This window comes from Aulostomus chinensis, chromosome 24 (genome assembly GCF_037954235.1).
Source record: "Aulostomus chinensis isolate RoL2024-O1b breed Wild chromosome 24, RoL_Achi_v1.0, whole genome shotgun sequence".
In the NCBI taxonomy this organism is placed as follows: Eukaryota; Metazoa; Chordata; class Actinopteri; order Syngnathiformes; family Aulostomidae; genus Aulostomus; species Aulostomus chinensis.
Window position 1 is genome coordinate 2,009,976 of NC_141343.1, and position 26,577 is coordinate 2,036,552.

Genomic DNA, 26,577 nt, shown 5'->3' on the forward strand with positions numbered 1-26,577 from the left:
GAGGTTATTTTTACGACATACAAGGTGATAAATCTAAGAAGAGTGCTGTGTAGTCCACCTACCTAATGAAAACGGGTTGTGGTCTCCCACTGTGAAGGACACCACTTTCTTGTGAAGATAGACTCCAAAATACTTAAACTCCTCCACCTGAGGTAGGATCTCCTCCCCAACCATAAGTGGGCAAACCACTCTTTTTCCGACTGAGGACCATGGCCTCAGACTTTGAGGTACTGATTCTCATCCCAGCCGCTTCACATTCAGCTGCAAACTGTCCCAGCAACAGCTGGAGGTCATGGCCTGATGGAGCTAAGAGGACCACATCAGCCGCAAAAAGCAGAGATGACATCCTCCCTCCACAAAACCCGACCCCCTCACCACTCGGCTGTGCCTAAAAATTCTGTCCATAAAGATTATGAACAGAATCAGTAACAAAGGGAAGCCTTGGCCGAGTCCGACCCTCACCGGGAACAAGTCCGACTTACAACACAGACCAGACTCTCACTCCTCCAGTAGAAAGACTGAATGGCCCTTTGTAAGGGGCCATCCACCCCATACTCCCTGAGTACCCCCGACAGGGTGCCCCTGGGAACACGGTCCAAAGCCTTCTCCAGATACACAAAACACATGTGGACTGGTTGGGCAAACTCCCATGCCCCCTCCATCACCCTAGTAAGGGTGAAGAGCTGATCCACACTTCTCTTCCTCAATCTGAGGTTCGACTATCGCTCTGACCCTCCTCTTCAGTACCCTGGCATAGACGTTTCCAGGGAGGCTGAGGAGTGTGATCCCCCCCATAGTTGGAACACACCCTCTGGTCCCCTTTCTTAAAAGATGGGGGACCACCAACCGCATCTGCCACTCCAAAGGCACCATCCCCAATGTCCACACAATGTTGCAGAGATGTGTCAGCCAAGACAGCCCCACAACATCCAGAGCCTTCAGTACCCAGGGCAGATTTCATCCACCCCCCGCAGCTCTGCCACTGCGGAGTTCTTTAACTGCCTCAGCGACTTCTGCCCTGGAGATTGGACGACCCCACCCCACCCCCCAGCACTCCCCAAACTCTGTCGTGTTGGTGGGATTGAGGAGGTCCTCAAAGTATCCCTTCCACCACCCAATTATCTAATTATCTCCTCAGTTGACATCAGCAGCCTCCCGTCCCGACTGTAAAGTATGTGGGCAAGTTGCTGCCCCCCCCCCCCCCCAAGGCGATGGACAGTTTGCCAGAACCTTTTTAGAGCCGACCGATAGTCATTCTTCATGGCCTCACCGAACTACACCCATGCCCGAGTTTTTGCCTTGGCGACTGCCATGACTGCACACCACTTGGCTTGCTGGTACCGGTCAGCTGCCTCTAGAAACCCACAGGCTGACCATGCCCTGCAAGCCTCCTTCTTCAGCTTGACGGCTCCCCTCACCTCTGGTGTCCTTATGCTCGAACATGGTGTTAGTTATGAACAAACTGTGAATTGCACAGAAGTCCAATAACTGCACACCACACGGGTTCAGGTCGGGCCTGCCGTTCCTCCCAGTCACACCCTTCCATGTCACGCTGTCATTGCCCACGTAAGCGTTGAAGTCCCCCAGTAGGACAATGGCGTCCACAGTCGGGGAACCATCCAGCACCATTCCCAGGGAGTCCAAAAATGGTGGGTACTCGGAACTGCTGTTCGGCGCATAAGCGCAGACAACTGTCAGGACCCGTTCCCCAACCCGAAGGCACAGGGTGGCAACCCTTTCGTCCATCTGGGTGAACCCCAATGGCAGAGAGTCTGAGGGCAATCAAAAAGCCCACCCCAGTAACTCCAGCGAAAGAGAGTCCGACCCTCTCAAGAACTTGGGTTCCGGACCCAGAGCTATGTGTCGAGGTGAGGCCGACTATATCTAGCCAGTAACACTCAACCTCTTCCACCAGCTCCGGCTTCTTCCCCACCAGAGAGGTAACATTTTATGTCCCAAAAGCCAGCTTCCATGCCTGGGGATCAGACAGCCAAGGCCCCCACCGTGGACTGCTGCCCAAACCACATTGCACTGGACTCTCCTACGGGTGGTGGGACCACAGAAGGACGTGTCTATGTATCCGTTTCGGGCTGGGCCCAGCCGGACCCCATGAACAAAGGCCCAGCCACCAGGCACTCGCCATCGAGCCCCTTCCCCAGGCCTGGCTCCAGGGCGGGACCCCTCCGGGCTGGGTACACAAACGCATACATTTTACTTCCTTGAGGGGTCTGTTGAACTGTTCTTGGTCTGGCCCTTAGCCTAGGACCAGTCTGCCTTGGATGACCCTACCAGGGGCAAAATGTCCCAGACAGCATTACTCCTAGGGTCACTAGGAGACAAACTCCTCCACCACGATAAGGTGACAGTTCCAGGAGGAGTGGTTTCTTTCTCTCATCACAAACTGAATTATTTGGTCTGAATATTGTTTCCCTTGACTGCACGTCAGTCGGTGCCATTAGCACTTTCCACTCTCATGCTTCTCATCTTGATTGAGTTAAATTGAAATACAACTGCTGCCCCGCCTGCAAAAACACAAATTCAAAATCAAATTTAGATTTTTTTTCTTGTTTTGACTTTGCTTCATCAATAATTTATTTTTTCTTGCAGGAACTATGGCTCATCAGACATTTTCTGCAACATCCTGTGGTACATGATGTAACGTAATGACAGAAAGCCAAATGTAAAATTGTTCACATCCAAAGTTGTTAAATTATGTTACCTAACAATGTGTCTTTCTAAATGAACCATTGGTGATTTGTTATTCCCACAGCCAAAATGCAGATGTCCCTTATGCTTCTGTGAGTAAGTATTTTGCTGTCTAGTCTGCTGCAAGACAAAGAATTGGAAGGACTCACATGCAATATAAATTAAAACAAGATTAAAGTGTTTGCTGTATTCATTATCAAAAATATTGACATTACAATATAATTACATCTCTACTCACAATGCATATTTAGACAAAAAGTCAGAAAATCTGACTATCTGTATATGTCATAAAGTAGAAGCATGTAAGCCCACCTTGCACTTCTGAATCTAGCCAGCTCTTGCTGTGCATTTGTGTGGTTACGGTGGCGTGAAAAGCAGAGAACAAGTTTCCATTGGTGCAAACACATAACACAGGAAGACTGGTACTAGCCTCCAGGCCACAAGATCTTCAACGAGCTCAGTCTCACGAAACTTTGTGCAGCAGGACATCAACCCAAAGCTCTGTACAACTTGGGCGATTCATCTTGCATTGTGCAAATAAATACTCTTGATTGTACTCAGTGGTCTCCTGCCTGTTTGTGGTTCCCAGCTCCAACCAGCAATGAACACGCTGGGCTAAGTTTGAGCGAGGTCCTGTGGTCTAGCCCAAAAAAAGAAAGCATCATGGATGTATGTATATATATATATATATATATATATATAGATATATATAGATATATATTATATATATACACAATGGGGGAAATAAGTATTGAACGCATTCACTTTTTTGTCATTACATTTATTTCCAAAGATGCAATTCATGTGACATTTCTTCCAGACACTGGTATTAACTCAAATAATCCACACATGAAAAGAAATCACAACATTCAAATCCATAAATAATGATTATGTGGAATTATGTGCAATAACACAGGAAAAAAGTATTGAACACACCATGGGAAAGCTGTATAGTTTGGCAAGGAAAGGCACCATACCATCTCAAATCTGAAAGTAATTAGTCTTTGTACTTCCTATAAGTGCAAACCAACATCAGCTGGGTAAGTGCTAATTGATGGCCCTATAAACAGGTTGTTTTTTCACCAAGTAGTCAAACAAGACACATCTCATGATGGGCAAAAGCAAGGAGCTCTCTCAAGACCTTCGCAACCTGATTGTTGCTCAGCATCTGAATGGAACTGGTTACAGACTTATCTCAAAGCATCTGAGTATTCCAGTAAGCACCGTTGGGGCTATTATCTGCAAGTGGAAGAAGCATCACCTTATCATCAACAGGCCACGCACAGGAGCTCCTCGCAAGATTTCTGATCAGGGGGTCAGAAAGATGGTCAGAAGAGTTCTCAAAGAGCCAAGGACCACCCGGAAAGCGCTCCAGAAAGACATGGAGGCAGCAGGTACAAGTGTTACAGAGAAAACTATAGGCAATGCACTCCACCGCCATGGCCTCTATGGACGCTCAGCCCGCAAGACTCCATTCCTCAAAAAAAAGTCATGTTGAAGCTTGTTTAAAGTCTGCTAAACAGCATCTGGATAAGCCTGTGGAATACTGGGAGAATGTTGTCTGGTCAGACGAGACCAAAATTGAACTTTTTGGCTGTCATATGTAGGGGCGTGAGTTTATGTAAGATATACTGGTCTCCAAGTAAACAGGGTATTGTTAGTACAAGGTCTTAAATTCAGGTCATATGAGGACGGGAGGACTGAAAGTTCCAGTAAACCTGTACCCCAGTACCTTGCCAAACAGGATGCACCTTGCTGAAGAGAGGCACGTACACACACGAGTAATGACGTCAACAAAAGGTATAAAATGTGAATGCAAGTTGTAAGGAGGGTTCTGTCTATATGTAAGATGTGAGGTGGTTGATCAGTGCATTAAACCCGCAAGAGGCTGTAAGATGATCCGTCGTTGAGTCTCGTTTGTCATCTCAACTTGAATGAAAGATCCGAGGTCAACTCCAACACATACTACACACCATGTTTGGAGGAGAAATGGCACTGCACATCACCCAAATAACACTATACCAACAGTGAAGTTTGGTGGTGGAAACATCATGCCATGGGGTTGTTTCTCATCTTGTGGTACTGGCAGACTTCATATAATTGAAGGAGCAATGAATGGAAACATCTATCGGCAAATTCTTGAGATGAACCTGCTGCCATCCACCAGGATGATGAAGATGAGACGTGGCTGGACCTTTCAACAGGACAACGATCCGAAGCACATGGCAAAGTTGACTCTCGAATGGTTTAAAAATAAGAAAATCAATGTGTTAGAATGGCCCAGTCAATAACCTGACTTCAATCCGATTGAACATTTGTGGTAAGAACTAAAGAAAAAGGTTCACCGGAGGGCACCAAAGAATATTCAAGATTTAAAGACAATCTGTGCGGAGGAATGGGCAAAAATCACACCTGAGCAGTGTGGGCGATTAGTTAATACATACAAGAAGCGTCTGGAAGCTGTCATTGCAAACAAAGGCTTCTCCACAAAGTCTTAAACCAGTCTCAGATGGTGTGTTCAATACTTTTTTCCTGTGTTATTGCACTTAATTTTAATAATCATTATTTATGGATTTGAATGTTGTGATTTCTTTTCATGTGTGGATTATTTGAGTTAATACCAGTGTCTGGCAGAAATGTCACATGAATTGCATCTTTGGAAATAAATGTAATGACAAAAAAGTTAATGCGTTCAATACTTATTTCCCCATTGTATGTATATATATATATATACAACCTCTGCACAGAGTTAAAAACAGCCTCATCGTTTTTCTGGAAGGACTGATTAGAGTTTTAAACCAGCCACCCTGGCTCTGTTTCATCTGGTTACCGTGCAGCACTAAGCAGTTTTATGGAGATTCTTTCATTTTGAATGTCTGCATCATCTCGTAATGATAAAACAGACCTGCCATGTACAGTTGATTATAATGATTCTTGACTGCAACAATTCACAACTATGTCCAGGTTCCATGTTACGGACCTTGTGTTTCAGGCCTTAACCTGGTTTAAAATCTCTGCGTCCAAACAAAGATGTAACCTTCAGCATAGGTGTGTGGCACTTAATGCCTGATTTTTTACCCTACAGCATATCCTGACATGTATGCTAACTGGTCCAAAACATTTTCTTCCACACATTTCCATGCTACCTCGTCCTCTGATCAATGACAATTAGTTCAAACTCAATGTCCAACATCCAGCAGGTTTGTATTGACTGCCACTACTGGTCCACCTTCCTCACAGCTTGAGATTGAGTTTCTTCTGCCACTGACTTGATGCTGACTGACTTGTAATGTAGTTGATGGTTCAGTGTCACCGTCAGATAAATGAAACTTTTCATCTGACATTGTCCTGAGTATGTGAGGGTTCTTATTATGAAACTGAGTTCATTTGCATTTTATCCACCCTGAACATTCAATTCTCTGTACACTTCCACATTCTGTTCTCACAATTCAGCTTCAGTTTAAGTCAAGTCAAGTCAATTTTATTTATATAGCGCCAAATCACAACAAAAGTTATGTCATGACACGTTACAGGTAGAGCAGGTCCAGTACCACACTCCTTCAATGAATTTACACCCAACAATTCTCTGCAATTCCTGTTCACATTTGTGATGATTCCTTTGTGACCTATGGGGTGGAAAAGATAAAGCTGAGCTGCATGCCTTTAACGAGGCCCCAACCCACAACTACAACGTCCACCACCACCACAGCACCTCCTGTGTATAACAAATTTGGTGTTGTCTTGAGACTTCATAGTCTCAACGTTTGGTGCTTTTAACTTTGTTAAATGCAAGTTCACGCTCTCATTTATACAAAAGATGATTCAGTAGTTTTGTTGTACGCTGTGACCTGAGTTTGATGACAACACACGGATGTTGACACATTTTCAACACATTCTTGGAACCATTTTGTCAAATTCAGCTTTATGCTTGTCCTCTCATACACCAAAGACAACAATGTAGGAGGAACTGGTCATGTGATCAATGTTAGTCTCTCCTGATTGGCTAATCAAACACAGGCATGTTCCTTAAAAGAAGAGACAGTTTCTCTCCAAAGAAGATGGAGGTTCCATCAAAATGACACCTTCCATGTTTGCTGTGTATCTGACATGTCTGCTGTTGGGGAGAACAGGTGAGCTGCATGTGTTGTGATTGTGTTGTTTCCTTTTGTCTTTGCACCTTCATGTGTTTTGTGGTACATTTTGTCTGCTATGCTGTCAAGTTAACTATGTGTTGTCTGGTCTGTGTTTTCTCTTCAGCTCAGATTGAGGCTCAGGATCCATCAGCGACTTTACAGCTGTTATCTGTTAACGTGGGTGAAGAGTTTACCTTGGAGTGTTTCGATGAGCATAAAACAGTCGGATTCATGTTTTACTGGTATAAACAAACTCTGGGAGAGAAACCAAAGATTGTGTCACAATTATATAAATATGGCGGTAACGGCTCTTTTCAAGGTGAATTCAAGGACGATCGACGCTTTGAACTTGAAGGTAAATCTGGTAGAAATGACTTGAAGATCACAATATTCAGAGCACAACATTCAGACTCAGCTACTTACTACTGTGTGAGCAACATGTTTGAATTCCTGGACAGCACTGTTGTTACTGTGAAAGATTCCAGCTTGAACATCCAAGCTTCTGTCCATCAATCAGCATCAGAGCTCATCCAGCCAGGAGGCTCTCTGACTCTCAGCTGTACAGTACAGAGTGGGACCTGTGACAGAGGACACAGTGTTTACTGGTTCAAGAACTCAGGAGAAGCTCATCCAGGAATCCTTTACAGCCATGGAGCCAGGAATGATCAGTGTGAGAGGAAACCCCACACACAAACACACACCTGTGTCTACAATTTACCAATGAAGAGTCTGGATTCCTCTCATCGTGGGACCTACTACTGTGCTGTGGCAGCATGTGGAGCCATACTGTTTGGAAACGGGACCACGTTGGACTTTGGATGTGAGTCAGAGATGTTGCCTCAGTTGTTCATTAGTGGTGGATAATTAATGATCACATGAAGAAATCAGATTCAGTAATATTTGGATCTTCAGGTCTCAAAATTAAATCAGTAATAAAATGCAAGTCAGATATCTTTCTGCCTCATCCGGCAGTTTATAAGAAATCAGAAATCTGATTCAGTCGTATCAGTCCTATTGATCAAACAGAGTAAAGTGTTATAACTCAATGAGTCATAAGTTAACAAGGATTTGATTTTGAAAACTAACATATTAACCTTACTGTACCTTCTTCTCTGTTGAGAGAGTGAAATGAACGGAGTTTCACGACAACTCCGTTCATTTCATGGGGCCGCTTATGGCGGCTCTTCTCCATAGACTTGTATAGAGAATGGGGACAACTCTATGTGACAACCACAGCTGTTTTCTTCCCCCTCAATATCGCTTCAACTTGATGGTTCTGCTCTGAGAAAATGAAACGGCGTTGCCAGATTTCAAGAGACAAACCTGCAACCAGGTACGGAAACCTGCCCAATCGCCAACATAAGCGCAGAGCCGCTTAAATAAAGTAGATTTGGCAACACCACTTGGAGCGCTACAGAAGATGATCGACGACAACCCGAGCCAATGGAAATGGGGTGGCACACGGGGTGGCCAATAATATTACAGGGGGGGGCAGGTGCCACCCTGTGTCACCCATTACCCACCGCTACTGAATATCATGTGTGGTGATTGTTGGGAAAAAAATATTCGGCAAGCAGCAGTCCCAATGTCAATACCAAAAGTATAGAATTTAGTGGAAAAACGTGACAAAGAAAAGCAACAATAAACTCCTCTTTAATATCATCAGTCATCTGATGAATAAATTAACTTACTGTCACAAACTTACTTCTGTCAGGTCCATTCACATCAAGAAACACAAGAGATGATAATGAGCTTGATTTGTTTATTATTGTACAAATTGGCGGTATGGCTCTGTTCAGAGGAGTCCCCTGATAATTTTTCATGAGCACCATGGAACGGGACCAGCAGCGTGAGGGAAGGTTCTCCCAGTTTAAGACTGGAAGAACAAACATACCCCCGTGAACAGAGCAAGCAACATGACATGGAACGAACTATGCCATGTATACACAACAAGGTAGAGCTGGGGAGGTGGAGGGTAGCAAGTTGCGAGCAGGAGCAACTGTACAGCAAATAGCAGCCGCAGCAGATAGCAGCAGATAGCAGATAGCAGCAGCAGCAGGCAGCAGTAGATAGCAGCAGCAGCAGATGGCAGCAGATAGCAGGCAGCAGTAGATAGCAGCAGCAGATAGCAGCGATGACGCAGGCAGAGCAGCAGCCAGAAGCTAGCAGAGCAGGAGTTGAGGCCGGGTGATATTTAAGTTGAGAGGGGCCAATCAGAAGCAAGGGATTTGATCAGCTGATGCTGAGCAGCTGTGATCAGCTGATTGATCAGTTTGATTGATGGACGGGAAGCCAATAGCGCTTGACTACCACGGCCTGACAGAACTAACGCTAACGCTCGATATGTATTTAAAAAGTTTATTTTGTTATTGGTTTTATATTTTATACTTCCCTTTCACATGATAGTGTCACGAGTGCTGTACTGTTTTATTACCTTAAGCTGGTAGACCATGCAGGTTCCATACCTCTTAATCAAGATCCTGTTAAATAAAAGTGATTTCACCCACTATTCCACAAGCCTGCCATTTTGAGGAAGAGATTGCAAGACAACCTTTTCGAGGTTACCATTTTGATGAGGTTGACTGTTGGTAAATGGAGGATAAAATGTGTCCCACTCATGTCGTGTGAACCTGAGCTCCTTTGATCTGAGAATCAGGTTTAGTGATCGGCACTCAAGTTTAGCTGAAATGTAGGAACTGCTAAAAGCAAGCCACAAACACGCTCCATGCAAGCATTCAAATAGCAACGCCTGGCCCAACTGCTGCAAATGCAGCACCTCTGTGGATACTGGACAACCACGTTACCAAAATTAGCTCTTTAATCTAAATGTCTGTGAAAAGAATGCAAGAATGCTACAGCCTATTGAAACAAAAAACCCCCTCAAATTGTTTCCTTCCTCTTTATCATATCAATGCTGTGAGTTAGGTAGAACAAGAGATACTGTGTCACAGTTGTACAAGCCTTGAGCGGCTTTCCGCTGGTGGAAATTTGCTTGATTGAAAACAGGAAGAACACCAGGCCACAGCAGAGAGAAGCTTTGACAGAAGCCAAGAAAAAAATGAAGTGGCTTTCAAAGGGCAAGTGTTTGAAATGAATGTCATGTCTTCAGTGCAGGTAAAGCAAGTTGAGACTAATCAAAGTCATGTTTGCAGATCACTTTTGTGTCCACGTTCCATTACTGGCTGTTCTGGACCTGGAATCTTTGACTAGTTTACACAACACAAGTGTTGTCCACGTGTTCTACTGATGGTTATGCCTTGTTGAGGACTGGCCAGATCCCAATCAGCCGCCAGAGGTGATTTTCACTATTTATAATTTGTTGTGTTGAGCTGATACAGAGATCAGTCAGAAAAGTCAGAATTCTAAGAGGGTCATTCCTGTTAAAAATATGCCCAATTAGAATGGAGTAACTTTGATCTTGCCATCTGACTTTGATCTCAAAATTCAAACTTTGATCTTGGGGTTCTGATATTAAAGGAATAAGACAAAAATTTTCAGAAAAAAAATAATTCAAACATGATTGCATCTACAGAACCTTCAGAAAGGTGCCGAATATTAACAACAACAAAGAAACAAACGAAGATGTGGGTCAGTCTTGTTTTAGCATTTCTGTGTTGGTCGAAGCTGAAAGACCAAGAAGGAGGAATAAAGAACACACCAGTGCTTCCTCCCGTCTCTCTCTCCCTCCCTCCTGCAGATAGAGTTGATAGAGAGAGGCTTCTTCAAGAAGGATGTCACCTCTGCAACTCCACCTCTAATGCTCTCAGTACCTCACATAAAATGTTTGTGGTGAGAAAACTATATATTACTGTAGAACTGATAGTAAATACACGTTCTCCAGAATACTGGTCATTCTGCACTGCACAAGGGGAAAACCTGTACTCAAGTTGATAGGTTCTTGATGTAGATGAGCATGGCTATCTTAGTGGGACTGGGGGAGGGCCTTGTGGAGATGTTTTGGAGACATGAATCAAGAGAGGAGGGGGCCCGGACCCATAGATACTGGTTATGTACAGTACCCAGAATTTTGAGCTTGTTGAGCAGAAGTATTGTCAGTGCTTTTCCTGTTTTTTTCCTTTTACAGAATGAGTCACCTCTGAGCTGACATTAACAGCTGGTGGGGGTCTGGAGCTTGGTAATGCACCAGAAAACAGATCTTTGCTTGTTGGACACTTAAAATTGTGGACAACAAGCCTTTTTTCCCCCTGTAAGTATTTCAGTAACTTTTCATCGTATTTATGTTTTTTTCTGACTGCTATATGGACAATAATCAGCCTCTGTTGTCACTTATGAATGAAATGATCAACTACTTATGTATGCAAATCCCAACAAGGTCAAGAGGATGTTTGTGGTCCCCCTCACAAATTTGGCCCAGTATTAACCACTCTGGTATAAGACTATCTTAAGGCAGTGAGAGCTTTTTAAATTATATGACCTTTATATTTAGTGCATTTAGCAATGTAAAAGATGACTTCCTCATTTGTACAACTGATTTTCCTAGAGTACAGCCTTATTCTGAAAAAAAAACAAACAAATGTGGACACATGTTCATGACAACAACACTTGGAAACATTCTGTCCGACTTAACTTCAAGCGAATCCATTTTAAAGAGAAAAGACCATGGTTGTAGGAGGAACTGGTCATGTGATCAATGTTAGTCTCTCCTGATTGGCCAATCACACACAAGCATGTTTCTTAAAAGAAGAGAATGAACACAGATTCTCTCCAAAGAAGACGGAGGTTCCATCAAAATGACACCTTCCATGTTTGCTGTGTGTCTGACATGTCTGCTGTTGGGGAGAACAGGTGAGCTGCATGTGTTGTGATTGTGTTGTTTCCTTTTGTCTTTGCACCTTCATGTGTTTTGTGGTACATTTTGTCTGCTATGCTGTCAAGTTAACTATGTGTTGTCTTGGTCTGTGTTTTCTCTTCAGCTCAGATTGAGGCTCAGGATCCATCAGCGACTTTACAGCTGTTATCTGTTAACGTGGGTGAAGAGTTTACCTTGGAGTGTTTCTATGAGCATAAAACAGTCGGATTAATGTTTTACTGGTATAAACAAACTCTGGGAGAGAAACCAAAGATTGTGTCTCGCTTGGATAAACATGACAGAAAAGCTTCTTTTCAAGGTGAATTCAAGGACAATCAACGCTTTGAACTGGAAGTTAAAGCCGATGGATATAACTTGAAGATCTCAGATGCACAATATTCAGACTCAGCTACTTACTACTGCATGAGTGGCTATTTAGATGTGTTTGAATTCCTGGACAGCACTGTTGTTACTGTGAAAGATTCCAGCTTGAACATCCAAGCTTCTGTCCATCAATCAGCATCAGAGCTCATCCAGCCAGGAGGCTCTCTGACTCTCAACTGTACAGTACAAAGTGGGACCTGTGACAGAGAACACAGTGTTTACTGGTTCAAGAACTCAGGAGAAGCTCATCCAGGAATCCTTTACAGCCATGGAGCCAGGAATGATCAGTGTGAGAGGAAACCCCACACACAAACACACACCTGTGTCTACAACTTACCAATGAAGAGTCTGGATTCCTCTCATCGTGGGACCTACTACTGTGCTGTGGCAGCATGTGGAGCCATACTGTTTGGAAACGGGACCACGTTGGACTTTGGATGTGAGTCAGAGATGTTGCCTCAGTTGTTCATTAGTGGTGGATAATTAATGATCACATGAAGAAATCAGATTCAGTAATATTTGGATCTTCAGGTGGAGGAAACTCTCCAGTCTTGGTGTATTTCTTGAGTGGAGCTTTGACATTCACCACCATCCTGGTTGTTGTCCTGACATATACGACGTTGAAGACACACAGCTGCCAACACTCTGGTAGGCTCAACTGTCAATGATATATTTGATGACAAATGTTCAGTGTACGGGATATAGTAGGGAAGCTATGTGGAAATTAACACAGATTCAGACTCTAAGAGGCTCAATTATTTATTGAAGAACATGCACTTTTATTGACCAGTGGATACAGTGTGTTTTTTTTTTTTTTCATCAAATGCATTTTCGATGACATGTACATTTTGGCAACATCTTTCTTGTCAATTAATCAACAATAATTTTTATTAAGGCTCTAAGATAAAACAAAAAACAAAACAATTGCTCATTAAATTGCAAGTCTTAAATCTGGCTGACTTGTCCTGCACTTTAAGAGAAATTAGAAGAACTGATTCAGCACTTTAGTCAAACGGAGTAAAAGTGTAAAAAAAAATTAAAGCTGCAAGCAGCGTTGTTAGGACCTGAGCCCCCGCGCGGCCTACGGCCGCGTCCTTCACACCGGCCCGAATCCAACGGTGTAATCGGCAAATCCCTAGGCCTTGTAGTTTAGGAGATACGAGCCTCAGTGCGCTGCACAGTGTGAGTGCAGAGCTGAGAGCCGGCCCTTTAAGAGCCCCTCCCTTCTCTGCTCGCTCTCTGCCATGTGTGTCAGAGCTGAGAGCAGAGCTGCCAGCTGGCCCTTTAAGAACCCCTCCCCCGCTGCACTGTCTCTGATCTGTGCTGGAGTGGAGAGAGTGGAGGATTCAGAGAAATGTAGTGTGGAAAAGCTGAATAAGTCGGCATACGTTGGTCAAAAGTCACACAAAATACCATATTTTTGTAGGGATTTTTGTCAGGAATACAGTGGTGTGTTTTTAAAAGCTGTGGAATGTATGGTGTAGACGTGAGCAGCGTTTGTTTGAGAGTATGTACCCTGAGAGTACGCGCTCTCCCCATAGACTACCATTGTAAGGCGAAAAGTGTCTCCCCCACTTTGACGGCTCATAAAATCCAAACCGAGCGCGTAGTATATTAACCTTGAACAACTTTTAATCAGCACAGTTGGGAGAGTAATGTGTGAAAGTTTGGAAGCCCTGGCATTTACGGTTTAGGAGGAGATAGATTTTGTTCGGGGCGCAAAATTGTCCAAAATTAGACATTCGTGTCCAAATTGTGGACATCCTGTTACAGTTAGGTCAGGGGTGTGAGTGTATGATTTATCCGTCTTGATGAGACGAGTTCAATGGTGTTCGTCCCATGTCTGTAGGACATTCCTACAGGCTGTGGCGTGGTTTTTTGTGTATGTAGGTGGCACTATTGAGTAGAGCGCCTCTTTTTTTTTTAATTATCGAATTTTTCGCCGCACCCGATGTGCGTACCAAATTTGGTGAGTTTTCATGCATGTTTAGGGGGTCAAATTTACTTTTGAAGTGGCGAGTGTGCCTTCGAAACATAATAGGGTCTTCGCCAGGGACTGGCTCAGGCCCTAAAAATTTCACAGAGCATAGTTAGGGCCTGAGCTCAGCTCTGCAGTCACACTGTGCAGCGCACTGAGGCTCGTATCTCCTAAACTACAAGGCCTGAGCCAGTCCCTGGCGAAGACCCTATTATGTTTCGAAGGCACACTCGCCACTTCAAAAGTTAATTTGATCCCCTAAACATGCATGAAAACTCACCAAATTTGGTACGTACATCGGGTGCGGCGAAAAATTCAATAATTAAACAAAAAAGAGGCGCTCTACTCAATAGCGCCACCTACATACACAAAAAACCACGCCACAGCCTGTAGGAATGTCCTACAGACATGGGACGAACACCATTGAACTTGTCTCATCAAGACGGATAAATCATACACTCAGACCCCTGACCTAACTCTAACAGGATGTCCACAATTTGGACACGAATGTCTAATTTTGGACAATTTTGCGCCCCGAACAAAATCTATCTCCTCCTAAACCGTCAATGCCAGGGCTTTCAAACTTTCACACATTACTCTCCCAACTGTGCTGATTAAAAACTGTTAAAGGTTAATCTACTACGCGCTCGTTTTGGATTTTATAAGCCGTCAAAGTGGGGGTGACACTTTTTCGCCTTACAATGGAAGTCTATGGGGAGAGCGTGTCCTCTCAGGGTACATACTCTCAAACAAATGCTTCTCACATCTACACCATACAACCCACAGCTTTTACAAACACACCACTGGATTCCTGACAAAAATCCCTACAAAAATATGGTATTATGTGTGACTTTTGGCCAACGTATACCGAGTTATTCAGCTTTTACACACTACATTTCTCTTAATCCTCCACTCTCTCCACTCTAGCACAGATCAGAGACAGTGCAGCGGGGGAGGGGTTCTTAAAGGGCCAGCTGGCAGCTCTGCTCTCAGCTCTGCAGTCACACTGTGCAGCGCACTGAGGCTCGAATCTCCTCAACTACAAGGCCTAGGGATTTGCCGATTTACCGTTGGATTCGGGCCGGCTACGGCCGCGCGGGGGCTCAGGCCCTAACAACGCTGCTTGCAGCTTTAATTTGGTTCCTTCTTTTCATGACAGACTCAACAAGAAGATCTTCAGTTGTCTCCTCTCCAAATGCAGAGGTAGGTTCACTTGTTCAAAGTGATGATTATTGTCATAGTCACATATTTTTACGTTTGCTCTTTGTGACGTGTGTCTGTCTCAGTCATGATACGTTCACTCGTTTGCTAGTTAAGTGGTTTTTGTTTTATTTTACCAGGGTAACCAAGAGGCAGAGAACCTCCATTATGCTGCTTTATCAGATTACAAGCTCAGCAGATCAAGAAGACTGGGGGAGGACACCTCAGATGAATGTGTGTACTCCAGTGTCAGGCAGTAGATCAGCCTTGACTTCAGTTCTGTGTTTCATTTGGACTTTGTGTGTGTGAGAGGAAGTTGTGTCATTCACCTGTATGATCTGACAAGAACAATTGAACTGAGTCTTTCCTCCCCAGCAGCTCTTTCATGTGTCTTATTTCTACTCTCACCAGGCTTGTAGTGTACACGGAACAACCACACTGTTGTTGTGGTTCTGTAAAGTGGAGACAAAGCTGACTTTGTAATGATTGACAGGTGATGCTGCAGCAGGCCTTGACTGGTGTAAGAAACTAATTTCTGCCTAAACCACTGCATGAGGAGCTTCAGGACACATTAGAATGTTCGCTTTTTGAAGCGTTCAGATTCAAATCCAAGTCCTGCTCCCTCTTGCTGCGTAGTTTTACAGGCCCATCATAGCTCTAGCTGTGACGAGGAAAGCCAAGTTCTTTGATTTCATTGCGTTCATTACATGAAGACTCAAGAATGGCTCCTAGGTTTTATTTCATTTCAGCTGGTATGAATAACTGTAGGTGGGTGTGTTTGTACTTATTAGTCCCTCCAGAAAAAAAAGTGTTTGCGATCGCATGAATCAACGCATAATCGGCCAAAATCTGTACATTTATGCGGGGGCCCTATTTTTCAAAGACGCTGCACTTCTGCCCCATAAATTGTCGATTTCCATGCAAGATGTGTAAAATATGCAGGGCTTGCATGGTTTCATAACCCCCACATTTTCATGGCAAAAAAAGTCACATATGTCTTCACAGAGAGTTGAAAAATATTACATTTACTTCACACAAGAGCAGCCATTTTCCTCTTGTTGCCTTGAGAATGTTGTGAAGTGACATAAGGTCTGAAATAAAACACGATGACATCTTAATGATTCCCAGCATTTAGTGACATAGTCTGCTTGCTTTTCATAGGAAGTCATTAGAAAAGACTCGACATTAAGGTTGTAGCCTAGTGAGAACAGAAATCACTTTTTTTTCCTTTTTCATCAAACCACAGTTTTTGCAAATTCCCACAATTTCATCGCGTAAAATTGCATATTCCATCGCATTTTTGGAGAAAATGTGCCACATAATCAAGGATGGTTGCCTGCAAAAATCACAAGAAAACTCTGCATTTTTCTTAAAGGACTGATTGATTATGGTTACTTACCTTGTCACAACTAAATATCTGCACCAGATACTCACTTTATCCAAGCAAACGCTAGCTCTGGGCAAGTAGCGAAAGCCGGCTTGTTAAATTTCATAATCATCCATTCCTCCAAATGACCACAACACATGAAAACATCTGGGGCCTCATGTATCAACGCGGTTTACGCAAGAAAAACTTGCGTACGCCAGGATCGACGCTCACGTTCAGATGCATCAACGCGAAAGGTTCGTCAATTCTTGTGCTGTTTCACGCCAAATGCAGAGGTGCCATAGAAGTTGGCGGGAAGCCGATTCTTGCGTTAACTGCACTTTGGTCCGTTGGTGACACCCTGTGGCGGTATTTGGTAACTGACATTATTTGACAACCACACATACATCGGGGACAAAAAAGCCTTCCAGCGGGAAATGGCGGACCATTCTGGGGTGAGTCGGTCGACCCTCAACCGGGCCATGCCCTGGGTGGTGGATCTGATCATTGAACAGGCCAATATTGATTTGCAGCAATAGCCGGATTCTCTTTGTAATCGGAGCCACTGACTGCACTCATGTTGCCATAAAAGCGCCATCCCACGAGGAACACGCTTACGTTCATCGTAAGGGTTCCTACTCCATCAATGTGTGGATCATCGATGCGCAGAGGCTGGAGGGATGGACGCCGTCCTCGCACGCATGAATTTCACTCCCACAATGCGAACAGGTAAGTGGCGATTACACAATTCACGAAGCCAGATTCATTTATGAATTTTATCCACCAAAGTTCCAGAACATTTATCAGGCGGTTCAGGCTCATTCATCCCCGTTACGTCTTCCTGCGACTGCAGGACCGCCTGTGTGAGGACAGGCTGGCCCGAATGCCGCTGGTCCTGGCGGATGACTGAGCTGGTGGACGGTCTGGCGCGGGAGCCGGCGGGGTGCTGCACGTCGGCGGCATGGCTGACGGATCAATTTCTATTAAACATATTGGTTAATTTAAATGGGTGATTCTCTGTATTTGTAGTGTTTACATCCGTTGCAAAGCATGTGGAAATGCTGCTTAAGAAATTGAGTTGCCACTGACCCTCCAGACTCTCGGAGTCAGCGTGGGTGGCGGCGACAATCCCCTACAGAGGTGCTGCCCGTGACTGCCACCTCCTGCTGCTCAAATTTCGCCGCTTGACCTCCACCTTGAGGTCCTGTTAGTGCCATTTTCCATATTGTTATTTTCACGGTGGGTACACCGTGTCGTGATGTTGTTCTGTGCATCTTAAATTGTGTTCACATAGGCTGTTCTGTCCTGTTAATTGTCATCGTGGTGTCCGTTGCGCTGTGAAGGCAACTCTCGGTGATTTGGCTAGGGTAAGGTGTGGGTGGTGACGCGTGCGGAAGTGTGTGTGAGCGGGCGCGTGTGAAGAGAGAGGGAAAACCAGGTGTGTGCGTTCCCTGGAGCCTGTGTTCAGTTGAAATAAAAACTAAGCAACAGTCAACTGCCTCCGCACCTCTGTCGTTAAGGGGGGACGCTACATTGGTGTCAGAAGTAAACGAGCCTTTCCATCACTGCGGGTGCCGCTGGACCTGTTGCTTAGCGAGGGAATCGCAATGTTGCCGCGGGCGGGCAGTAAGGTGAAGTGGGAGGAGGAGGATGGTGCTCGAGACTTCTGGGGAGCGGCCTGGCCGGTGATTGCGGCAGAGCAGCGAGCGCGGGTGAAGGAAGCGACGACAAAATTGGTGGCCGAAGCCTGGTTCCGCCGTTCCAATGGTGACCGGGCCGTCGGTGGAAGTGAGCCATCTGTACACGCCGCTCCGGCGATTATGAAGACACCCAGGTATGACGGCCGGGCTGACTGGGAGGCTTTTCATGCTCAATTCGAACTATTGGCCCAGGCTAGTAAGTGGACTGCTAAGACAAAGGCCCTTCAGCTTGCCATGTGCCTTACCGATGATGCCTTATCAAGCCTGCTACTACTGAGCCCAGAGGACAGATGCGACTACAGCGAGCTGGTGGGGGCGCTGAGGAGGCGGTTCTGATCGTGTAGAGCAGCTAGCCTCCTCCGTTCAGAATTATGCAGCCGCCAAAGGCGGCCTGGCGAGTCATTGAGGGAGCTAGCCAACGATGTTGAGGGGCTGGTCCACCGCACCTATGCCCACATGCCCCCCGCAATCCAAAGTGAATTGGCCCGCGATCACTTTCTCCAGGCCCTGCTGCCGCCTGACCTGCGTACCCAAACGCTGCTGGGTCACCCCAAATCTCTCCTAGAAGCCTTGGAGGTCGCCACTGAAAGAGAGATGTTGGGTACGGTAATTCCGGGAACTGTCAGGGACAACGCCCCAAGAGTGAGGGCAGTAAATGAGGTGGTGCCGGACAACGGCGCACCCGCCTGGGTGGAAGAACTCACACAGCTGGTGCGAGTGGCTACGTTGCGGGAGGATCGGGATCGCAGACTTGACCAGCGTGTCTGCTGGGGATGTGGACAACCTGGCCATCTGGTGAGACAGTGCCCCAAATCGGCCTCAAAGCGGGGAAATGGGACGGGGACCGCATAAATGGGACAATGTGGATCCCTGAGAGAGTGTCCCGACCCTACACAGATGGACATGAGGTAAAGGCCCCGGTGCAGTCTGCCAAAGGCAGCGGAGACCAGCTGGACCAGGTCGTGATGCTGGGCCAAACCTGGACGGATGACTGCTGGTACATTCCACTGACTGTCGAGGGTCGGCTGCTCCGCATTGGTGGACACAGGCTCGTCCGCTACACTGATCAGGCCAGATATGGTGGGGGCCAGGATGGAGGTCCTCGCCACCACAATGAAGCTCCAAACCGTCACAGGGGAACGGGCTCCCATGATTGGGGAGACAATGGTGACTATTGGGGTGGGAAAGGAGACGGTCCGCTACCCGGTGTAGGTAGCAGACCTGGAGGACTGTATCGTGGGGTTGGATGTCCTCAGAGCATGGGAGTGTCTCATTGATGTGAGGCGCGGGACTCTCACGTTTCCAGATGGATACGTCGTCCAGATGTCAGGGCGGCCATCTCAGCCGGGTTGCACTATGACCCACCACAGCAAAGTCCCTGCAGTTGCTGATACTGAAACAGCACTGGTCAGAGTCTCTAATGATCTTCTTATAGCTTCAGACAGAGGTCTTGTCTGTAACAACATCTACTGCACGTCTGTCCGTCCTGGGTGAGGGATCCCTCCTCTGTTACTCACCCTGAGGTTTCTCAGATTTTTCCCTGTTAAAAGGGTTTTCTATGGAGTTTTTCCTCAGTCGATGTGAGGGTCTAAGGGCAGAGGATGTTGTTATGATGCCATGTGAAGCCCTTTGAGACAAACTGTTTGTGAAAATGGGCTATACAAATAAAATTGCCTTGCCTTGCCTTGCCTTGATACATCCGACACAGACGTACATCGCAACCCACCCAGTGCCACCACCCCCGGACCAGACCTACACCTGGAGACACCACCTGCCGGCTCCGGGGCTGCACCACCGCTCTTTACCACCCTGCGTACAGTAGAACTGTGCTTCGGGTGTCCACCTGCTCCACCTTCAGACGACAAGGAGGAAGTCGCTGCAGTGAGGGAAGTCTGGCAGAAAAACTGTGACGGACTGAGTCCTGAGGAACAAGGTTACCTGTGGGACTTGCTGCTAGAGTTTAAGTTAGAGTTAGAGTTGTGGCTCGAGAGTGCAGACCCACCTCTTCCCACGACGGCCGGCATCGTTTCGCCACCCACATGAGTGCTGGTCTGATGTCAGCGTCCTCCTCCTGCAGCCGTCTCCACTCCACTGTACGCCCTGATAAGGATGAGACCCCGTCGCCTCCCCCTTGCCAAACAGGCAGCGGCGGACAAGGCCTTGCAAGAGATGCAACGGGCGGGGCTTATTGAACCCTCCACGAGCTCGTGGGCCTCTCCCGTCGTCATGGTCCCCAAAAAGACCAAAGTGGACTGGCGGTTGTGTGTAGACTTTAGACCTCTGAACAAGGTGACCAAAAAGGACCCCTATCCCCTTTCACGCATTGATGAGACCTTAGACACAGTGGTGGGGTCTGCCTGGTTCTCGTCACTGGATCTGCGGAGTGGGTATTGGCAGGTCCCCCTCACCCCAGAGACCAAACCCAAGACAGCCTTCATCACCAGCGGTGGCCTCTGGCAGTTCAAGGTCCTCCCCTTCGGCCTCTGCAACGCCCCTGCTACATTCAAGAGACTAATGGACAAGGTGCTGGCCAACATTCCTCGACAAGAGTGTGTCGTCTACCTGGACGACATTCTTGTCCATGGTGAGTCATTCGAGGTGGCCCTTGGGGCCCTCCGTCGTGTCTTGGGGAGGGTTGCTACAGCAGGACTGAAACTCCACCCCCAGAAATGCTGCTTCATGAAACGGGAAGTCACGTTCCTGGGGCACCGGCTTGGTGGTGGGGGTGTCAGCACAGTGGACGACAAGGTCCAGGCTGTGAAGGACTGGCCAATCCCCACCTCCGTCCAGGAGCTGAAAAGTTTCCTGGGACTGTCTTCTTACTACAGCAGGTTTGTGAAGGGGTTCTCCTGCATTGCCACCCCCCTCTTCCAGCTGCTGCGAAAGGGGGAGGCTTTCTCCTGGACAGACCAGTGTGAGATGGCGTTCACCGCTCTGCAGCGGGCCCTTGTGGAGGCTCCTATACTGTCTCCACCTGATCCTTCCAGCTCGGGGGCAGTGTTGTCTCAAGTGTCGGCGGACGAGGAGAGGGTGATCGCTTACCACAGCCGAGTCTTCAACAAGGCGGAACGCTGCTACTGTGTGACCAGGCGTGAGTTGCTGGCTGTGGTCACCACCATCCGACACTTCAAGTACTACCTCGGGGGCCTGCACTTCACTGTCATTACAGACCATTCCGCCCTGCAATGGCTCATGTCCTTCAAGGAACCAGAGGGCCAGTTCGCACGTTGGATCGAGGAGCTGCAGGCATATGACTTCACCGTGGTTCATCGACCAGGTACACAGCATGGTAACGCAGACGCACTCTCACGTCGCCCATGTGCTGCTGATGATTGTCACTACTGCGAGAAAAGAGAGACTCAGGAGGAGGAGAGGCTGCGACCAAAAGGCGAGATGCGCAGCGGTGGGGACAGCGGTCAACTGAGAGGGCATGGCTGTGGATGCGGCGGAGTGGAGGCGGCTGCAGGAGGAGGACGCTGACATCAGACCAGCACTCACGTGGGTAGCGAAACAATGCCGGCCGTCGTGGGAAGAGGTGGGTCTGCACTCTCGAGCCACAAAGGGACCATGGTCAATGTTTGAGAACCTGCGGCTGTATGACGGTGTACTAGAAAGGGGGTGGAAGGAGCCAGCCGCTGGGTTGACACGATGGCAGGTGGTGGTTCCTAAGAGCTTACGAGCGGTGATTCTGTGGGCAGTTCATGGGGCCCCAGGGTCTGGACACTTCGGGGTGGGCAAAACACTCCGTTGCCTACAGCAGGGCTTTTACTGGGGACAGCAGAGGCGGGACGTGGTGGACTTTTGCCAACGCTGTGACAGCTGCACAGAAACTGGGCACCCACAAGACCCGCACCACCCCCCTCCACCCACAGAGCGACGGATTGGTTGAACGATTTAACCGCATGATAGCCCAATAGCTGGCTATCGTAACGGCCAAACACCAGCGGGACTGGGACACTCACATACCACTGGTGCTGATGGTGTACCGGTCGGTGGCTCAAGATTCTACGGCCTGCTCTCCTGCCCTGCTCATGCTGGGCCGGGAGATTCGTACTCCAGCTCCAGAGGCTGCTCTGGACCCCCGGGTCCAGAGTATGCCAGGAAGCTCCAGGAGCACCTGGAGACGGCACACGAGTTCGCACAGGAACAGCTACGGTTGGCTGGGGCAAGACAGTAGTGGAACTATGACCAGTGGCCAGTGGACCACCGTTTGAAGCGGGGGACCTCGTCTGGGTCCACAGTCCACAGAGGAAGAAGGGCAGGTGCCCGAAACTGGACAGCGAGTGGGTGGGGCCCTGTGAAGTTGTGGAGAGACTCGGAGAGGTCGTGTACAGGGTCCGGCTACCACCGAGGGGTCGGAGGGTGGCCCTGCATCGAGACAGGTTGGCACCCTACTGGGGATCTGCTTTGGCGCCCCACCAAGGCCCTCAGGAGCGGGGCCTGTGGGCGCTGAGTCTCCGGCCTCCATGGGGACCTTGCGGCCACAGAGGCATCTGTGCATCTTAAATTGTGTTCACATAGGCTGTTCTGTCCTGTTAATTGTCATCGTGGTGTCCATTGCGCCGTGAAGGCAACTCTCGGTGATTTGGCTAGGGCAAGGTGTGGGTGGTGACGCGTGCGGAAGTGTGTGTGAGCGGGCACGTGTGAAGAGAGAGGGAAAACCAGGTGTGTGCGTTCCCTGGAGCCTGTGTTCAGTTGAAATAAAAACTAAGCAACAGTCAACTGCCTCCGCACCTCTGTCGGTAAGGGGGGACGCTACATTATTTAAAGTTAGATGTAAGCCAATTTATGATTGTAGTTATTGCATTTAGTGATGCGCAGTGTTGAATTTAGTCCTACGTTTAGCTTGCATTGTTTAGGAAGTTAGAATTGCAGACATGCATTAGAAAGAGAGATAGGAAACCTTTCAGAGCGCGAGCAGTGGTGCAAGGTTATGACGTAGTGATGCTCGCGCAGGTGCCCCTCTCCCTGACCCCCACCTGTCTGGCTGGCACTCCTCCGGGGGCAGCTGTACGCCGCTTGACCTCCACCTTGAGGTCCTGTTAGTGCCATTTTCCATGTTGTTATTTAAAGTTCGATTTAAGCCAATTGATTATTTTTGTTATTGCATTTAGTGATTGCGCAGTGTTGAATTTAGTCCTACGTTAGCTTGCATTGTTTAGGAAGGTGTAATGCAGACATGCATTAGAAACAGAGAGGAAATCTTTCAGAGCGCGAGCAGTGGTGCAAGCTGATGACGTAGTGATGGTTTAGTGAGGAACACTGTGCTTTTATCACTGTGATGTTCAGTAAAGGAGGAGCCAACACAGCGACTCGTTCTTTCCGTCATTAGAAGAGGTTCCACTTCCAAACAACGTGTCTCCACTTGAAGCCACAGCGCAGTAGTAGGTTCCAGTATCACTGGAGCTGAGGTTCCTCATGAGAAGGGTGTACACACAGATAAGCTCTCCAGAGCCGGTCTCATTCCTCTGAAAGGTTGCAGCTGTATTCCCAGACCAGTGACTCATTTTTGGAGCAGAATTCTCAGAGTTTTTCAGCCATACAACACCAGTGTGTTCTGCTGCACAGTGTTCAGTGAGAACAGAACAGCTGAGAGTCACAGAGTCACCTGGCTGCACCGACTGAGACTCTGGCTGCTGGAAGACAGAGTCACTGCTCATCTTTGAACCTTGGGGAAAGAAAGCTAATGAGCGGTGATCAATAACTTCATGTTCTCATTCGACTGAAATCATGTTGAGATGCCACAAATTCCTTCCAGTACCAAAACGGTTCCACGTCCAAACTGAATCTCATCCCACTTCACCACACCACAGTAGTATGTGCCAACATCTTCCCATGTTGTTTCTGATATTGTCAGATGATGGTTGTTGCTGTCAAGTTTTACAGAATAACGGTGTTCAAACTTCTCCTCAAGTGTAGTATGATGATAGGTAAAATCAGATTTTGACACCAGCTCTAGTCTCTTCAGTGCAGACAGTTTGTACCACACTCTTTTATTCATTGCACTCTCTATATAACATTCAATAGTAGCTGAGTCTCCGAGCTTCACCGTTTGGAAAGAATCAGGCTGAGAAATTCCACCGGCCTTTGCTGCACCTGAAATAAAATGCAAAATATCATCAGATTTGTGTTGTAAAGTCAGTGGTGAAAATATTTCACAAGTGTGTTTTGGTTACTTACACAAAGACCAGAGCAAGAAAACAAAGCACACCACTGATTGGCTCAGCGTCCTCATCATGAAGAACTTGATGGGTTGGATCACAGTCAAAAACAACAACAACAAAAAAACTTATCACGACATTGGTGGCAACACATCACTGAATATTCAAATGTTGCACATTTAAAAGAACTGTCCATCCATCCATTTCCTTCTGCTTCAGGGTCGCGGGGGGCTGGAGCCTATCCCAGCGACGACGGGCAAGAGGCGGGGTTCACCCTGGACAGGTCGCCAGTCCATTGCAGGGCCAACATACAGAGACAAACAACCGTGCACACTCACATTCATACCTACGGTCCATTTGGAGCAGGGTTGTCAAACTAATCCAGTAAAGGGCCGGTGTGGCTGCAGGTTTTCAATCCAACCAAGCAAAAGCAACACCTGAGCTGTGTGGACACAGCTTGATTGATTTAAATTGAATGAGGCGTTGCTTTTGATTGCTTGGATTGAAAACCTGCAGCCACACCAGCCCTTTACTGGATCAGTTTGACACCTGTGATTTAGGGTATCCAATCAGCCTTGTCCCCAATTGCATGGATGGTGGGAAGAAGCCAGAGTATTCAGAAGAGAACCCTTACACGCACAAACATGTAGACTCCACACAGAAAGATCCCATACCCGGGGCCGGACTTGAACCGGGAACCTTCTTGTTGTGAGGCGACAGTGCGAACCACTGCACCACCATGCCACCTTTGTAGTTACCTGACAATCAAAAACAAACCAGGTGAGTTCAGCATCAGCTTCCATGTTTTTTTCTCAATCAAGAACTGTTGCCAACATGGAAAACCCAAACCAATATTTAACTGCCTCTTTCTGCTTTATTCACATCTTTGCTCTTCCAGGCAGCAGACCTTGATTTATTTCTGGGAGGCTTTGATTCTAAAACCAACAAAGACCATTTTCTGCGAGTTTCATCCATTTTGTTTGCATTAGCAAGATACATTAGTATATTCCTGCTCTGACTGCAGTATAACAGAGGTTAAAGTGAGTCAATATCAGGGTTTAGTGTCTGTAATCCAAAGTATAGGATGTACCTCAGTGTTTTGCAGTCTGTATCTCTGCAGTGCCATACATGGGCAACTTTGGCATGCAACTTAACCAGTTCAGCTTCATGCTAAGCCTCTCACAGACCACACACCAAAACTGTAGGAGGAACTGGTCATGTGATCAGTGTTAGTCTATTCTGATTTGCCAATCAAACACAGGCATGTTTCTTAAAAGAAGAGAATGAATTCAGATTCTCTCCAAGCTGCCTTCAGGTGAGAGGCGGGGTTCCCCCTGAACGGGTCACCAGTCCATCGCAGGGCCAACACAAATAGAGACAGACAACCATTCACACTCCCAGTCACGCCTATGGCCAATTTAGAGTATCAATCAGCCTCGTCTCCATTCGCATGTATTTGGACTGTGTGAGGAAGCTGGAGTACGAGAAAGTACCAACACAGGCACAGGGAGAACATTCAAACTCCACACAGCAAGATCCCGTGCCTGAGCCAGGGCTCGAACCTAGAACCTCCTTGCTGTGAGGTGACAGTGCTGACCACTGCACCACCTTGCCGCCATAAGTAAGCTCATTTCTGCCTTTTATAAACCACTGCATGAGGAGCTTCAGCACACATTGGTGAACTCAACAGGAAATCTTTGAGTGTGATAGCAAGTGTGACCTGAGAGTATAACAATAGAACAGTCAGAGGCGTTGTCGTGAAGCAACTGGAACAAACACACAAGAAGAGGCATTGCAAACAAAACCACAGTGACATCCTGTGGAGGAGTGAGAGCCGGGCTGGAGAGGAGAGCCAGAAAACAGCGTGATGTGAAACTTTGACCAGAGAAGAAACTCAGTAGTTTTACTTTCTACTTTTGAGTCAGTTGAGTGACAGAAAGAGAGCAATGACACCTGGAAGTAAATGAAGGGAACACCCACCCCTTAAGACTCCTCTGTATGTCAGTTTGTAAAGTTTGAGAAAATTTCAGTTTTTGTTAAAGTGAAGAGATGGTGAGATTATGACCTGAAATGATGCTTGAACAGAAGGTAGAGACACACTTTTGATATGAGTTGACCACAACACCTCCAGACACACCT

At 47.0% G+C, this 26,577-nt stretch overlaps 3 protein-coding genes across 3 annotated transcripts; 2 read left to right on the forward strand and 1 right to left on the reverse strand.

Annotated features, from left to right (window-relative positions):
• Nucleotides 1-6,781: 6,781 nt before the first annotated feature.
• LOC147238353 (uncharacterized) lies at nt 6,782-7,703 on the forward strand. The gene is made up of 2 exons (XM_086198234.1): nt 6,782-6,836; nt 6,964-7,703. The coding sequence occupies exons 1-2, from the start codon at nt 6,782-6,784 to the stop codon at nt 7,701-7,703; spliced, it is 795 nt and encodes a 264-aa protein (XP_086054360.1).
• Nucleotides 7,704-11,247: 3,544 nt separating this feature from the next.
• On the forward strand, nt 11,248-16,119 carry LOC147238354 (uncharacterized). The gene is made up of 5 exons (XM_086198177.1): nt 11,248-11,645; nt 11,774-12,472; nt 12,565-12,681; nt 15,171-15,214; nt 15,352-16,119. The coding sequence occupies exons 1-5, from the start codon at nt 11,591-11,593 to the stop codon at nt 15,469-15,471; spliced, it is 1,035 nt and encodes a 344-aa protein (XP_086054303.1). The 5' UTR covers nt 11,248-11,590; the 3' UTR covers nt 15,472-16,119.
• Nucleotides 16,120-23,562: 7,443 nt separating this feature from the next.
• On the reverse strand, nt 23,563-24,512 carry LOC147238355 (signal-regulatory protein beta-2-like). The gene is made up of 3 exons (XM_086198235.1): nt 24,458-24,512; nt 24,023-24,373; nt 23,563-23,945 (listed from the first exon to the last, which is right to left on the reverse strand). Exons 1-3 carry the CDS (start codon nt 24,510-24,512, stop codon nt 23,563-23,565), a joined length of 789 nt encoding a protein of 262 aa, XP_086054361.1.
• Between the last annotated feature and the right edge of the window lie 2,065 nt (nt 24,513-26,577).